The sequence below is a fragment of the Harpia harpyja genome, chromosome 12 (assembly GCF_026419915.1).
Source record: "Harpia harpyja isolate bHarHar1 chromosome 12, bHarHar1 primary haplotype, whole genome shotgun sequence".
Lineage (NCBI taxonomy): Eukaryota > Metazoa > Chordata > Aves > Accipitriformes > Accipitridae > Harpia > Harpia harpyja.
This window is the reverse complement of record NC_068951.1, coordinates 20534259-20549692: the sequence shown is the minus strand read 5'-3', so window position 1 is coordinate 20549692 and position 15434 is coordinate 20534259. Positions and strand designations below refer to the sequence as shown.

The window sequence follows — 15434 nt, the reverse complement described above, 5'->3', positions numbered from 1 at the left end:
TGAACATTTTTTTCTTTGTGCACAAAGGGTCTGATTTTCATGTGATGTATCCAGATTTTACCCCAGGATGACTCCACTGACTTCAGTAGAATTGCTCCTGCTGTACACTGGCATGCATTACATGCTTTTTTCCTTAAAAACAAACAAAACGCCCCACTGGTTTTCAGGTTACCCAAGAAGTTATAAGATGTGACTTTCAACAATCACATGAAAGCCTGCAGTCCTGCATGCAAGGGCTTGAAAACATCTGGAGCTTTCAAGATTTCCCAACATGTGCCCTTGAAGAGTGTCATTTGCAGGATGTTACTTGTTAGAGGACAGCTTTGTCAACTGCTTGGTGGAATTCAGCTGCTCTTACTACAGTTTTGCTATGAGTGGAGGCCTGACTGAAACCTTTCCTATAAACAAGGAATGTATCCATTTAAGTTAATGGACCTAATTGCAGAATGACCTAATGGATCAGGCCAACTGAATAAATGCTACAGTCATGAAATCATCCAAGATTTAATTCTACAAAGCACTTACACACTGAATATCCAAGTTGGGTAGATGAAAAGAAACCGAATTATAAAACAAAACCAAAATCTGCAAACTTTGGCAGTTTTTTGCCCTCATGGCTGCTGATTAGTAACTAATTTACTTGAATTTACTTGACAGTAAATTTATCACCATGTATTTCTTTTATTCTTTTTTTTTTTAAATAAACTGTTTATTGTGGCAGCTTAGTGAAAGAGCATTTAGTTCCTAGAGAACTGGTCATGGATTGATCATTCCTTTCTTTGAGACCTCTCAGCCAAGATGCTCAATGACTGTAACCCAGGCTTGCTAAGCTGTTACAGAAATGATAGAAAGTATGATACAAGACATTTCTTTGAGTAGAGCTGTTGTGGGAATCGCTCAGAGATGAAGCATAATCTGTCTGTTGGTCAGTTTTACTGACAAGGATCGGAAGGAGGTGGGGGGACTCACCCACCGCTAGTCTCATCATGTGAAGCAGCTTAGGGGCAGCTGACTCAAGGGAGAATCCTGTGCTGGCTGGCTTTTCCTCCTGGAGAATTATGTTTAAGCATCAACAACGCTTCTGGAAAGCGGCATTTGCCTTGCTTCCTTGAAGTTACTTATTGAGTGACAAGCAACTATGATAACCAGGCAAGGGTTATACAGTTGCCATATATTCTGCTTGTTCTTTCCATTTTGCAAAGAAGTGGGCAGAAGGGTTGATCAGATCAAGGCTGATAATCTTGATGAATTATTTCAAATTCTGCAACCATACAGGTTTTTTGTCACTGCTCTCACTGGTCAGTGCACACTTCTGCGTTCCTTGAACTGGGAGAAAATCATTCCTTGCAGAGCCTTGTAGGTCAGTGTCGCATGCACCAAGGGCTGCATCTAAAAACTACAAGTGAAATGTCCACAAGTTATTAATTTGGAGACACAACAGGCTGGTGTAGATCAGCAGTGGATTCATATAACTGAATTTCAGGCAAACCATTCTAGCCCAAGGGTCAAATTATGAATAAATATAAGACAAAACACACACCATCTGGTGAACCATGCCTAATGTAACTGAATTAATTGTTCAGTGGTTCTCAAGGCCAGTTAAATAGCTTATCCGTATTTCTCATTGCTTCTTACTAAATGACACATTCAAAGCTCTTCCCTTCCTTCTCCCCCTCTAAACCTTTAACCTCTGAGTCATTTAGTGGTGGTGGGTGGTGTCTGCTCTGACACTGTGTTGAGTATATTGCTGAAATAAACAGGCTACTTCCAAATTTTTTTAGCAAATGAGAGCCTGCGGTCAGTGACTGACTTTCAAACATATGGGCCTAAAAAGACATAATTTTAATTCATTGTAGTTATTATTTGCATAGTGCTCTCTACTTCTGGGTGGTTTTACAGGCAACATATATCTCTAGGGTTGTTTCCTGTTTAAGAAGTTATGCACAAAGATGAAAAAAGCAGAGCTGGATGTGAAATGATCGTTGTAAAGTCTAGCTTTGTCTCAACAGTTTTATGATTTTGTTGGTTATAAAATTAGTGGCTGGCTTTCTTTAGGCTTCTCTGGCTTTAACAGGCTGCTGGACTACTGTTGATTTTTAGAAGGCTGAGAAAACCATTTTTTTAGGTGATCCAGTCCGCAGGTTTTTAATGTGGTTTTCTGTTGGGGGGAGGGAGAGGGGTTGTTTTTCTTGCAGAATAGCTTATACATTTGTACAGAAAATAGGACAGTCACATTTTTATAATGCCAAAGAAATAAATGCTTAAATGTGACTTTTAGAACCAGTAGACTCTTAGTCACAAAGAGTTTGAGCTTGCCAATATCTCAGAAAGGTGGTGATGTTTTAGCCCCTGTTGATCACAGTGGAATTATTCAACCAGTCCCAACAAAAATGATGAAAAAATGCATTGCAAATTACAAAAATATTTCTGCTTCAAAATTGTTGCCTTGATGGTGTGTAGTGTATAATTATATTTTTTACAAACATGGTTAACAAATTAGAAACATCTCAGCAAATATATGTTTAATTTTGTAGCCAGTGCATTTTATTCTTATTTTCTGTATATGGCAACTCTCAAGGTTGTACAACAAATTATTTCATCAAAAGCAATTTCTGTCTCACAGAGACATTTATGGCAGTTCATGGATTCCTCTGAGCTGAATGTGAGGCTCAGATTTTCAGATTTGCCTTTTGATGTTAGATGTTCTGTTTCTCCCACAATTAAATAAGAATTCTGATGTCTCTTACGCAGCTATGTTGGGCCAAATACTCAAGTGGAGGAAAGAGAACTAAAATTAAGAGAATTGCATTCAGATGAAGTTCAGGTTCCGGGTGTCCTGAATTTCCAATATAGATAATTTTGAAATGCTCAGTGCATGTTACAAAGCCTATGAAGTGTGTGGTGTCTTGCTCTGTAATCCCTCTGGTAAGTACATGCGCTGGAGCTCACTCAGGAAAAGGACAGGCCATTAGCCACTGAATCAAAGCACTGGGGTGCTTAGTGGCTGCTAGTGGCACAACTCAGGGTAATAGCACCCTGAGGAATATGGAGTAATGGAAATAGTCTCCCAGCTGGAGCTTGATCAATAATACTTGGAAAAGCTGCCTACAAGAGCTTTCTCTGACACTTGTGTCCTGACTGGTATGGTGTCCTGCAAGGAGGAGGGAAGGAAGTGGTGTGAAAACAGCACCCTGTTTCTTGGGCTTTTGTGGCTAAATATCACTGTTAGTTAGATCTATCCCTAATGCAGCTCCTGCAGCCGTTTGCCTGGAATTTGAAGTTATTTCTATTTTATATGTTGTTTTTGAAGTATCAAACTGTCTGAAAAGGCATATTTGTCTTTGAGGGAATCCTGTACCTTGATGCCTTTTCACATTAGGAGTGAAAAAGAACACATTTCAGAATAGCATCTGGCTTTATTTTAAAATAAGTGTTTAGACTCAATATCTTAATCTATCTATATTTATAGAGAAAATAAAAATGTGTACCTTCAGTTGAAATGCAATCCCATGTGTAAACAGCATTTCACTTTTTACCTTTTTTAAACCTGCAATGTGTTAGCTAAGATCTAAAATAATTGATACTGTTCTTCTGAAATGCTGTAAAACTGGGTTTGGGGGGGTTGTTTTTTGTAATTTGGTTTTGTTTGTTTTTTAAAGTATCAAAGCTCTGCCCAAATGATCAGTGGAATACTACTGGCATGAGGCTTGTGGTCTGGATGAAAATTTTGTCTGCACTTGCTGTTCCCTGGGTTCCAATGTAACAGTTACTTTCAGGATTGCTCTAGTGACAATATTTTAATACAACTTTCCTGGCCATTCCTGCTGACATTTCTGGGTTTATTATGAATAAAGTACTAGAGCTGTAACCAGAGTTAACAATTCTGTACTACAATATTTCAGTTAAATTGCAGGTTATTAAATAAAGCAAGCCAATTTCTGATCTTACTTAATGTACATTTCCAGTAATTCAGGATCTGATGTCAACAAAAAAAAATGTTTTAGATAGTGCAAAGAAGTGAAGTAATCAGATTATCCTTCAGGAAATATATAGTGTTTATTTCAAAGTATTTTAGCATGATACAGAGCTAGTAGAAGGATTCAGAGTTTACAGGGTAGTAGTCTGAGTCAGATCAACATAATGTCTTTTTCTAGTACAGTCTTTGGTTCTTGGCTGTGATGGACTGGAGGAATTTCTCCCTTCTCTCTGGCTGTGCAATTCTTGTTCAGTTCTCTCCCCTGTCTCCTTCTCGAAAGGTGTAGTCTACCTTTTCTGAACTCACCATTTTTTAGTTCATCTGAGTCTTTCTGGGCTTGGGCTTGTTATAGACGTGATCTCTCAGTAAGAACACACAGGACGAGCAGAGCTTATGGGTTATTATGGGGAAACCCAACAGCTGGTTTTGTTGTGCTCTGCAAGTAAGTCTTTTGCCTCTCTTTACATCAGCTTCTTCACCATTTATTTGGCAGATCACATCTATTTCACCACTGCCAAAGGTCTGTAGTTGGTTTTCTGGGCATTTCTATTTGTGCAGGTAGCATTCCAGACTACAGCTGGGCCAACTCTTACATGCTGGAGCCTCGCATTAGCAGTTAGATGTAGTTTTTAGTGACTGCCATACTGAAGCTATGCTAGACCAAGGAGATAAGCAAATGATGCAGGATTCGTGCAACTCATACATGCTTTCTCTGACATCTGAAATTTAGGTAATCCACATTATGAGTCTAATTACAAGCAATCTGGGCAACAGAAATATCTGTGCATAATTTATGCTTATCTCTAGAGCTTTAGAGAGCAAGTTCTTAAACGTGAATGGAACTTGAAGGATATGAGTATCCCCTTTGTCTCAGTGGACTGTGAACTCATTCATACCAAATGGTCCTATTTTCCTGATAACGATGTATGTAAACTAGAGTATGTATTTAGCAACAGCAATATATATGAGTTGACTGAGATTGACTTTCCACATTTTGGGTCCCTTTGAGGACTCTGGCATTAATGATGCTGCTGCTGATGTCACTGAATCAGTCATGTTTATGCAAACTCCGTGCAGTGCTGTAGGTTAGTAATACCACTTAGAGGCATTTAATTGAGGCTTGTGATTCACAGGGAAAAAAAACAATATCATTTGCCAAAAAAACCGAACCAACCCAGAGGGGAAGCAATTTTGCGTTCTTTATCCTGGATTATAATGATATATACCTCTAGAGAAATTCCGGTAGCCCTAACCCGGGGTTGAATGGAGAGCAGTCAGGAGCAATGAAAAGGAAAACCCTTGCTTTTTGCTGCTGTTGATGAGTTTCTGATCAGACAAAGAAATGCACACAGAGAATCACTGAACAGACTAGTGGAGGCCATGAGCTGACCCATCAAATTAAGCTTCTCTTGGATTGCAACTAGATGATCTCAAAAAGCTTTGTCAAGTGTCTCTGTACATCTACAGTGGGTAACCACGTGTTTTCACATGGTGAACAATGATGAGCATTCAGCAAATAGTATGATTTGTGAATAAAGGTAAGTAAATCTAAAGGCAGGTAAGGTGCAGCAGTGTTCCTATATTGTCCAAATGAATTGATGTGGATTGATACGATCTATACCAGTCTTGACTTCAAACTAATACTTTAGCTGGGTTCTTCTTGGGGACATCGGTCTAGCTATCTGAGTCTGCTTGGAAGATCAGAACCTGAGCATCATTTTGGACATGCCATTGCATTGTGAAAGTTTATACTTCCAGATTAGTTTATACTTGTATGAGTTACACATCAAGAAAAATTAGAACATTACCTTTAAAAGGCTCAGTGAACAAAAAATACGAACTCACTGAAAAAGGTTTTCCTTACTGTTTGTCCTCTAAATACTATCTGGCTATTAGTGAAAACCATGATTTTTCTCAATTCTTTGTTCTAAACCATTAGTTTTTCTTTTTCTCCTGAGAAGTGAAATTTATTGAGTTTACTGAAAAGGTGGACCATTCTCAGTTCTTTCTCTTTTTAAGCCACACCTTTTGCAGCAGGATACTACAGTATGCTTTGCCAGCAGTTTGCATAAAAATTTTTGTTCATCCTAAATGAAGTTAAGATAGGACAAATATATTTGGAGAGTTAAGTCTCCTCCCACCACATTCTATTGTCTTTCTACAATAGAATTTGGGCACTTTGAAATGCTGTCCTCAGCTTCAGCACAAAATGGTTTACAGTGAAGAATTCACTGATAGAAGAATATCTGGGATATCAAAGTATGTAGGTATGATCAAAGTGAAAGATGTAGCAGGATGTTTCTCTTGACATTTCAGTCTAAAGGAGCACAGCCAATTACTACCTGACTTATAAAGATGCCAACATGGTGTCTTAATGAGATCCTCCCAGGCATGTATGCAAGTCTAGGGGAGTTTGGTTTGGGAACAGACTCTTGTCTAGTTCATAACTGGTCATGCAAACATCCATGATCCGCTTTGTGACAAATGAGCGCTGAACTAATGAGAGTGGTTACATACAACCCTCAAAAACATGACTCGCCAAAAAAGGTTGCTCTGTATCTCTCTGGGATTTGCAGTCTTGTGGATGGGTTGAACTTAAATCATGCGTGAACAGATTGATGCTAGAGCCGATACGCAGTAGTTTGGATACTTCCAGGAAGCACTGGATTCAGCATACATGTTCTGATATGTTCACCTCCTCAGCTGTCGTAAAGACATGTTCAGAAGTAGAGACAAAATTTGCACAATCCTGGAATTTTCCCTGTGAGAGTACAAGGGTGGAGCCCCAAGCCAATTAGGTTTTGAGAATACACTGTGGTGTATTCCAGGAAAGACTGGTAGAAACTGTTTAGTCAACAGTTGGTGAGAGAAGATTGCTGGTAAGAGACAATGCATTGCAGTGTGAGAACAGCTGCTATTCTTCAAATAAAGAAAGACTTGGTTAGAGAGAATTCCTGTACATGGACCCTGGCTAGTGAGTTCGTAATGCAGATAAGGCATGGTGAGGAGCACTGGTGGAACAACAGGCGCTGCTTTACAATGTCTATAGACAGTTTGATGATAAACTGCTAGTCTAGCAAGAGAAGTCCAATCTCACACTTTGATTAAGAATCTTTTAAAAATCAGACTGCTGTTTCATTGGACTTCAATCTCATGATGTTTAGTTTCTGTCTTAAATTCCCCAGGTTTCAGTAATTATGAAAGAATGATTTTTTGGAAGCTATCAGCTTTGACTGCTGCATGGAAGAACTTGAGAATGTCAGTTATAAAGTTTCAAATATTAAAATATGAATGAAAGGAACTTCTATGTGGTTTATGAAATGGTTGTTGGTTCATGACTAGAATAGTTTGTAGTGATGAATGATACTGCAAGAAACTGTGATTTTTATTCTGGTTTGGTGTATTTAAAACCATAAATATTTATTACAAATTTCTATTCCCATTTACAAAATACTTGCTTTTTGTAAGTCCCCTTTAATATGATTTTTTTATTCCGATGGATATGGTTCCAGTCACTGATGCTTTCTTTTTTTTCCTCTTTTTCAGTTACACCAGCAGAGTTGTTTCCAATGGACTGAAGGCACAAACTAATAATCCAGAATTGAGAGTCAGAGGATTGGACCCACTCATCAGTAATTTAATTGATAAACTTCAGCACTTTAATCAAGTAAGTAATTTTTTAGGGATAAAAGCATTTCATCACTGGGTTTGATAGCAGAACTGAAGTTAAGTTACTAGGTGGTACTGCTTCTTATGTTACATTTTCCCAGGGTCATAGGCCTGAAATAGCCATGGAGTGGGCCTGGTACTAAGGGCAACTGAAGATTCTGTTGTGCCAGCTGGTTTATGAACTCTAATAAGGCAAAGTTATTTGCCTGGAAGTTGCTCTAATTCCTGGCTGTTGTTCTATAGCTGTTGATTAACTGTCCTACAGTCCACAGTCCTGGGAACATGGAGGAACTCCTGAGCCCCACAGTTCACATGAAGCTTGTGACTAGAGTTTTGGCTGTGTGAGCGCCTTTAGGAGTCCTATGATAATCTTGTGTTGGAGGAGTATCTCCTTGTTTGTGCAGCTTCCTGGTTTTCAGTGGTGTAGATATAAACAGATCAAAAGACAAAATGGGTCTATAAGGGTGTGATAACTGAACTGTACAGAATGCTGAAGTCAGGACAGAAGGTGCTCCAGGGTCAATTAACCTTGCACCTTTGAAAACATTTCCTTGACAGGCCCTGTTCTCAAGCCACTCAGCCCAAAAGGAAAGATAACCTACCAATGAGTTTGTCAGAGGCATGATTAACCTGCGTCTGCCTCTGTCATCTATTTGGGTTCCCTCAGATGCGCTTGCAGTCCTGGTGCCTCTGCCATCTTTCAAAGCTGAATGCGTGATTCTCTGGTATTACTGCTTCAGCACACCTCTTTGTGAGCTCTTAAAGTAGTGCCAGTCCAAATGAGCTGGAGCTAACAGATTGATTTTCATTTAAAGTAGGCATGTTTTCTTGTCAGCTTGGAAGAATGCTTACAACAGTGTGTTCAGAGCCAGATGTGTTTGCACATTAGTCTACTCTTAATCTTTCACCATTAAAGAGTGATGGAGCATGGTGATATAAATAGTTGGTAGAAAACCGCTGTGAGATTAAAGTCCACCTTTGCAGGTGGGTTGTGCAGGAAGAACAATAATCTGCACAGGTAAAATGGGAGGAGGAATTGCTTACTCAGGATGTGGGAGGTTGTTAAGACTGTGGCTGTGACCAGGAGTCATGGTTTGATCTCTTATTTGCTCCTGCAAAAGTACAACCGTCCTTTACCTCTCATCAACCACTAGTGGTAAATCCATAATATAACCAGTAATTAGTGGTTTTGTTAAATCTTGCTTGGCTCTAATGTTCTACTGTTCTGTATGCTGCAGTTTAGGGATTCTTTGTATCACACTTTGATTTAACTTGCCATGGGGGATACAACAACCAGTCTGATGTCATACTTAATATTACAGTGAAATAGACATTATGTGGTCAGATTGATGAAAAGGATAATTCATTATTTATCTGCCTGTGCATGTTATAAAGTAGAGTGTTAATTTACTTTATAAATATTAGATATATCCATCTGTGTAATAGTCTTCTATAAACACTGACAATAGGAAATAGTTAGAAATAGATTAAATTAAAAGTAGCTGTGTATTGGAAATTCTATTTCTTTGTCTGCTGTAGAAAAATAAAAATCTGAATGGTCTCATAATGATCTGCATACCAATTTTCTTAAGTTATGTATGTTTAAAAAACAGCTTCAGAGAACACTTTTTAGCCAGAAGAATAAAATCCAATTCCTAGCTCTTTCTGTAAGTTGGAAGTGTTGCTTTCTGTTACTTCTTATTCTGTTTTAGGAGAATATCATCCTTAAGTAAATGCAACTCCCATCAGATTGAGGTGCTTAGCAATAATGGATTCCAAGGGTGAAGGATTAAACAGAATACTGATTATTGCCCTAAGATGGCTCGTTCTTAAGTGCTTGGAATAATATAAATTCCTTTGATCATAATTTTAGTCAGATTTCTTCAGAGATCAAAGCATCAGAGAAGTTGCTAAATATCTAAGGCTTTCACATACAACATCAAACATGTGTAGCTGTTTTCTGCTTCTTGAATTTTCATTTCCATTGTGATATTAATATACAAATAAAAACTGACACTGGAAAGCCAATTAAATCTGGAGTTTAAAGTGTCATCAATAGTGTGTGTAGACCATAGATAGGAAGAGTTATGCAGAATCCCTTTTCTCATTTTATGGGCAAATTGTTTTTTTTCATCAATTTGGGGGGGTGGGGGGGGAGGCAATACGTAAGGTCGAATTTAAAGAGTGGTAAAATAAGGTATTATCTTTGTATCTTCTTAAGTGTTTGACATTTGCAACACCATTTTAAGCAATAGTTGCATATTGCATATACAGAAGCAATCCTAGAGAGGCAGGAAGCTGGAAAGCAGAGAACAAAGCAGTGCACAGTATGTGCATCATAGGTGACTTGATGTGTCTAGGCCCCAATAACCTTCTACAACTTAAGTAATACTGCTAAACTACCCAGAAGAAAGCATATTCTTGGGTAAGAGAAAGATGTGCCAAGATGTTTAAAAGAAATAACGTTTCTGTCTTAACAAAACAAGCTCCAGCCATGCTGCATCTATCCCTCAGAGAGCCTGGACCCGTTGGCTTTCTCTCTCAGTTTTGCAAAGGTGTGTGGTTTTGAAACTCAGAATAATCTGCTGCTAGATCAGTTTGCTTAGGTTGTGGAATACTGTCAACTACAGCTACGTTCAAATCAACAGGATTCATTTTTCTAAAAGATGTACCTTAGCTCAGCAATTCTTAGCAATTTCTGGAGCAAATCTAATCGCTGCTGTCTTCGATAGATCCTCTGCCACCTCCTGTCTTCCACTGCTGGACCCCAGCCCTTCCTCATCACTCTGTGGCTACTGCTGCAGACTCCTTCCCCCGTGCTGGCAGTCCTGGGCTGTGCCCCTGTGCGCTGCAGCAGGGTCAGTGGGGCCTGAGATAACGTGGGCCTCTGGCGACTGGGGTAGCAATGCAGCACGAGGCTGTGAGCAAGAGTGGCTTGCCGCTGGCCATGCAGAAGTAGCAAACTATTCATTCCTTTAAATCCAGAACTGACAGTCTTTGGTGTACAGCAGCCATTTATTTGTTAGCTTCTTATTATGACTTATCCATAAATGTTAAGAGATTAATGACTTCATTGATCCTAAATCCCATGGACATGAACAAAGCTCTTGCCGATGTGTTATTGTTCTAGTTGGTGCATCCCAACTCCAGCACGTTACAAATAATCTGTATGCAAGTCGTCTTCCATTTCTGCCTGTCACTTAGGCTGAAATGCCACTTCATTGGAGATTATAGCTGTTCCTCATTTTTTTCATCTGGGACTTAAATCCTCCCCACATAGCTGTTGTTTTTTTAAAAAATGATTATGCAAATAGCAGGCTATTTTATAACCACTTTGCAAAGCCAAAAGTAAAGTGAAATTTAGAGAATATTATTCAACAACTACTGTTATTTGCATCCCTGGCAGATAAGGTATTTGAAGGGTTTATTGTAGCTGCTGATTCACATATCAATAGAATTACGGAGTGACAGTTTACAGTAACTTTTACTTCTAGTAATGCAAAAACAGATCAAGTGAAGTCCCAGGTTGATTTTGAAAAACTAGCAGTTAGAAATAGCATCTTTTCCTCCCTCTTTTTTGTGAATAGAGCAGATGTGAACTGCAACTGATAATAAACATAAAATCCCCCATTGTGCCTTTTTTGAGTACTACTTCTTGCCACATAATCACACTTAAATATGTTTTAATGTTCTTCTTCAGCATAATGCTTTTCACAGTTCAAACACAAGTGGTTCTGAGGCCAAGGTTAAAAATCCTGAAGGATCAATTGCATTGAAAAGCAATGAGAATATTAGGGAAAAGTGAAAAAGCTTTGACTATAACTTTACTAGCAGGGTCGCATGGGCATTCTCAAAGGATTATAATATAATAAGTATTATACAAGTTTAACTTATTTGTCTTTTGTCAGCCTAAATCTAATCTTGACAGATTTCGAGAATCAGTGTGTTTTGCTGTTGTCAGTCAGAGATGAATGCTTAGGGCATGGCTGTAACTCAAGAAGACAGTGCAATATCCTAGTGCTTAAAATGAGAGTAATGTCAAAGCAAATCTTGCTGAATCTGGACCCACATATTTTTATTTTCCCACCAAAGTATCATGGATCTGCCCACTGAACTAAGAAATGCATGTAACCTGAATTACTTTTAGATTTGTATAGAAAGGATGCCATCATAGCAAAGTTTGAAGCAACAGCACTGAGATATTTCCTATCAATAATATGACCTAGCCATAATTTAATCTCGAATGTGAATTTAATTGGGTTAGACAATGGAGACTAATACAATAAATCATTTAAATGCTACTTAATTTAAAAGTGTATTTTTTTTTAGACATCTATAAAATTTATTACATTATAGAGCTTTTATATGAGATTTAAGTGGAGACAAGTTGGTTTGATTTTCATCCAAAGTTGTAGCTGACTTGGACTACGACTCAAAATATTCTGTAATTTATTTCATCCAGTGAAAACATAGAAAGAAATGTAGTCATCTTAGAAAGATTGTTGCTATATTACTTCTAGTACTTTGGATTTAAACAGCCCCAACAGGCTTAGAAGTATTATTGCTTGCCCCACACATACCTCCAAAACCTGTAGAGACTTGTCTCTCTTACAAACAGAGCACCTTTCCCAGAACTGCCATATGTCTGGATTTCTAAAACAGGTCCTCTTTTTTTCTATCCAAAGCATTTGGAGACTTTGGACATTTCTTCAGGATTTCAGGTGCTCCATATCCCTTTTGGAAGTACAAAGCAAGACATCTGGAAATCCCAGAGAGATTCGTTCTCTCTTCGGTGGCTAACCACGCAGACTATCTGTAATTTGAGGCACTGAATTTAGTGCAGATGCAGAGATTAATAGGAAAAGACACACTGAAGGGATTGGGTCCCAGTCCTAGTTGTGCAGTGTGTACAGTGTAGTGACAATCTGTGCACATGCAGTACCCTTTCAGGGCTTTCAGGATTCATTGCATGCAGATTCTATTATACAGGTACTTCTGTGATAGTAATCCTATACGGAAATATAGGAGGTGAAAGGCTGTGTTCTCCGCACAGCCAAGGGCATGCCTTCATACCCTGTTGAGGATGCCGCCCAGCTGACCCCAAGACTGATTTCATCTTTTACAAGTAACGTAGGACCCACATCACTACTCAACTGGTGAAAGCGGTCTGTAATACAATAGAGACTGTTAATTCTTCAGTGCAGGTTTTAAATGGTCTGGGTCATAAAAGTCTTAAAGATCAATCTTGCCTCAGCTTGTCTGCAATTCAGGTACTAGAGAGATTTTAATTGAAGCAAACACTTCTGCAGCTGTGTTGGTCCTTTTTGAATTCACATCACTATAAATGCAATAACAGCCCTCACCACCTTCATCTCTAAATGTAAACAGCAGTGATAACTGAATTAATACAGTAGTTATTGGCTGATTAATAAATAGCAGCAAGAAATGCATATACTTCAGGAAAATAAAGATAGAATTAATAAAACCTGAAACAATTATGTTTAAAGTCTTATAATGCCAGGAAAGGGCAAATGGACTGTTTGTTTATTTTTTTAATTTCCTGCTCTGCTGTATAAAAATTGTTCACCCCTATAGTCAAATAAACTATCATCTTAGATTACTTCATCAGTTATAGAGTTTGTTTCTCATCCTATTTTTTTTCAAAATGTTCACTCTTATTAGATTCATGGGCTGTTGTTCTTCTCCCCTGCTAAGAATGAGACATCTCTCTGCTTCCAGATATAGATGCTGAATGCTCAGCTCCGAGATAACTTACAATCTTTTTCATAATCCATACGTAATGAAACAATTCATCCCAATGCTTGAAACAGTCCAGCTTACTCAAAGACTGAGCATAATCTTTCTCTGTGTGGTCTTCTGTATGCTTTTCTATTTCTTAGGATATATATATATGTACATATGTAATGTACACTGTATAAAAATTTTGGAGACATCAGATTGCATCATATCTGTGTTTAAAGCAAGAAAAGTTACATATATGTTGCCAGCCTGGGAAAAAGAAACAAAAATCTAGTAGCAATTTAGCGCTCTCTTGTTTCTTTAAAGAACCTGGCAGATTTCTGTCATATATAGTTCCTAGCAAGTCATCTTTGGGTCCATAGCTTTTTGCTTTTGTAACATATTTTCACATTAACTTGTCAATCAAAGTTGAGAAAATGTATCTGCTGTCTATTGGGAAAAATAAAAATCAACAAAGACCCCACTTTGCAAAGCAGTGTATCACACAATGGTGCATCAGGATATGGTAGTATATAGCAGACTACATAGTAATGGGGATGCTTCACTAGGAAATACTTCTCACAATAAAGGCTGTAGTTCTCAGGCAATTAAACAGAATGTAGTTTCTGATTGCTTAGGAGCATTTATCTGTCAGGGCTTCCATTAGAAGGAGTAAAATTCACAAGAAATATATTCAAACAGTGGGCTGGGACATCTGAAGTCTGTCAAAATCCTGTTCTGGTCTTAGGTTTCTGCACACTGCTACTGCTTTGAGACCACTAATTTGTGGCCCTTCCTCATTTCTGACTTATGCATCCCAGGGGAGGCTGCTGGGGGAGCATCCATGGGGAGGAGGCGTGCAGAGGAAGGAGCAAGGACAGGCTTAGGGCTGCAGATGACTCAGCTGGGCTCCTACTGGAAAATACAGAGATATCGCCATGAAGGAAGAAAAACTTACTCGGATTCCCTTTGTCTGCGTACCTTGAGGGCAGATAGAAAAGCAGACTAGCTGATAATATTTCAGTCATTAGGCTGTTCATCTGGAGATGTGGGATCTCCTTGTTCAAGGCCGGGCAGCTCCAGTCACTGGTCTGTGCATGGTGGTTTTCTTCTCTCATACGCCCTTGTGTTTTAAAAAGAGAAGGAGTTTGGAAGCTCTAACCTCAGTTCTGCTGTGGCATTAAAACTCCTGTCAAACCCAGAAGTTCATCCATGAATCAGAGCAGGAGAGCTCTTTCTAGTCCAGTCCCACTGAAAAAATGTCACTGGAGTATTGTTTTATGGAGAGCATATGTTAATGTTGTAATTTATTGCGAATTGAGGTACATATCATCCCTGGTTGAAATCAGTGTGCTTTTGCTGGCCTGAGGTCTGCAGTTATTTGTTTGGTTTTGTTAAATATAGTGACTTGAGATATAATTAAATAATTTTAATTAGACTTGAGAAATGTCTTTTTAGTATTAAAAACAGCACCAAGATTTCAATAGAAACAGAAATCGTGTGAAATACTGGCTCAGCTAAACTAAAATGTAGCATTTTAAAAGAAGACAAATCTGAATCTCAATGTAAATCCAGCATATCTTATTATTTGCTAGCAAATATATAATGCTAAAATGCCCGTTTATTATTCATGTGTTGTGTCTCAGAGTATGCTGTGCTATTTGTCTTGCAAGCATTTTCAGAAATTATTTGCCCAGATGGACCATTGTATGTGTTTTGTTTTGCTCATTGTGGGAAATTAGTCTTAATAAATCAAAATCACATATTGAGTCACAGTAGTGACTTGAGCCAAGTGGGGGAGAGGGAGGGGAGAGCTACTGTTTCAATCTATAACTGAGCCAAAACATTTCACATATAGAAAAACATAGTTTGACAGAAGAGTCGTATCTAAAAAAAACCAAACCAACAGTCTGTCCTTTGGCTTGAGTGCCCAGTCATAGTTGCAGCTGATTAGCGAAACCTGAGCTGATACTCTTTTTCACAGACGAGCTGAAAAGTGTTTTGGATCCTCTAGTATAATGGCTGCAAGTGAGGAGAGGGTCAAGCCTTG

The 15434-nt window shown here is 38.5% G+C and overlaps 1 protein-coding gene across 3 annotated transcripts in view; it reads left to right on the top strand.

Annotated features, from left to right (window-relative positions):
- Positions 1 to 15434, top strand: part of LOC128149177 (glypican-5-like) — a 405549-nt gene that overhangs the window by 234922 nt on the left and 155193 nt on the right. For all 3 annotated transcript variants that reach the window (XM_052804047.1, XM_052804045.1, XM_052804046.1), the window contains one exon: positions 7523 to 7643. In XM_052804047.1, coding sequence (XP_052660007.1) covers positions 7523 to 7643 — 121 coding nt within the window. The remainder of the gene's footprint in view (positions 1 to 7522; positions 7644 to 15434) is intronic.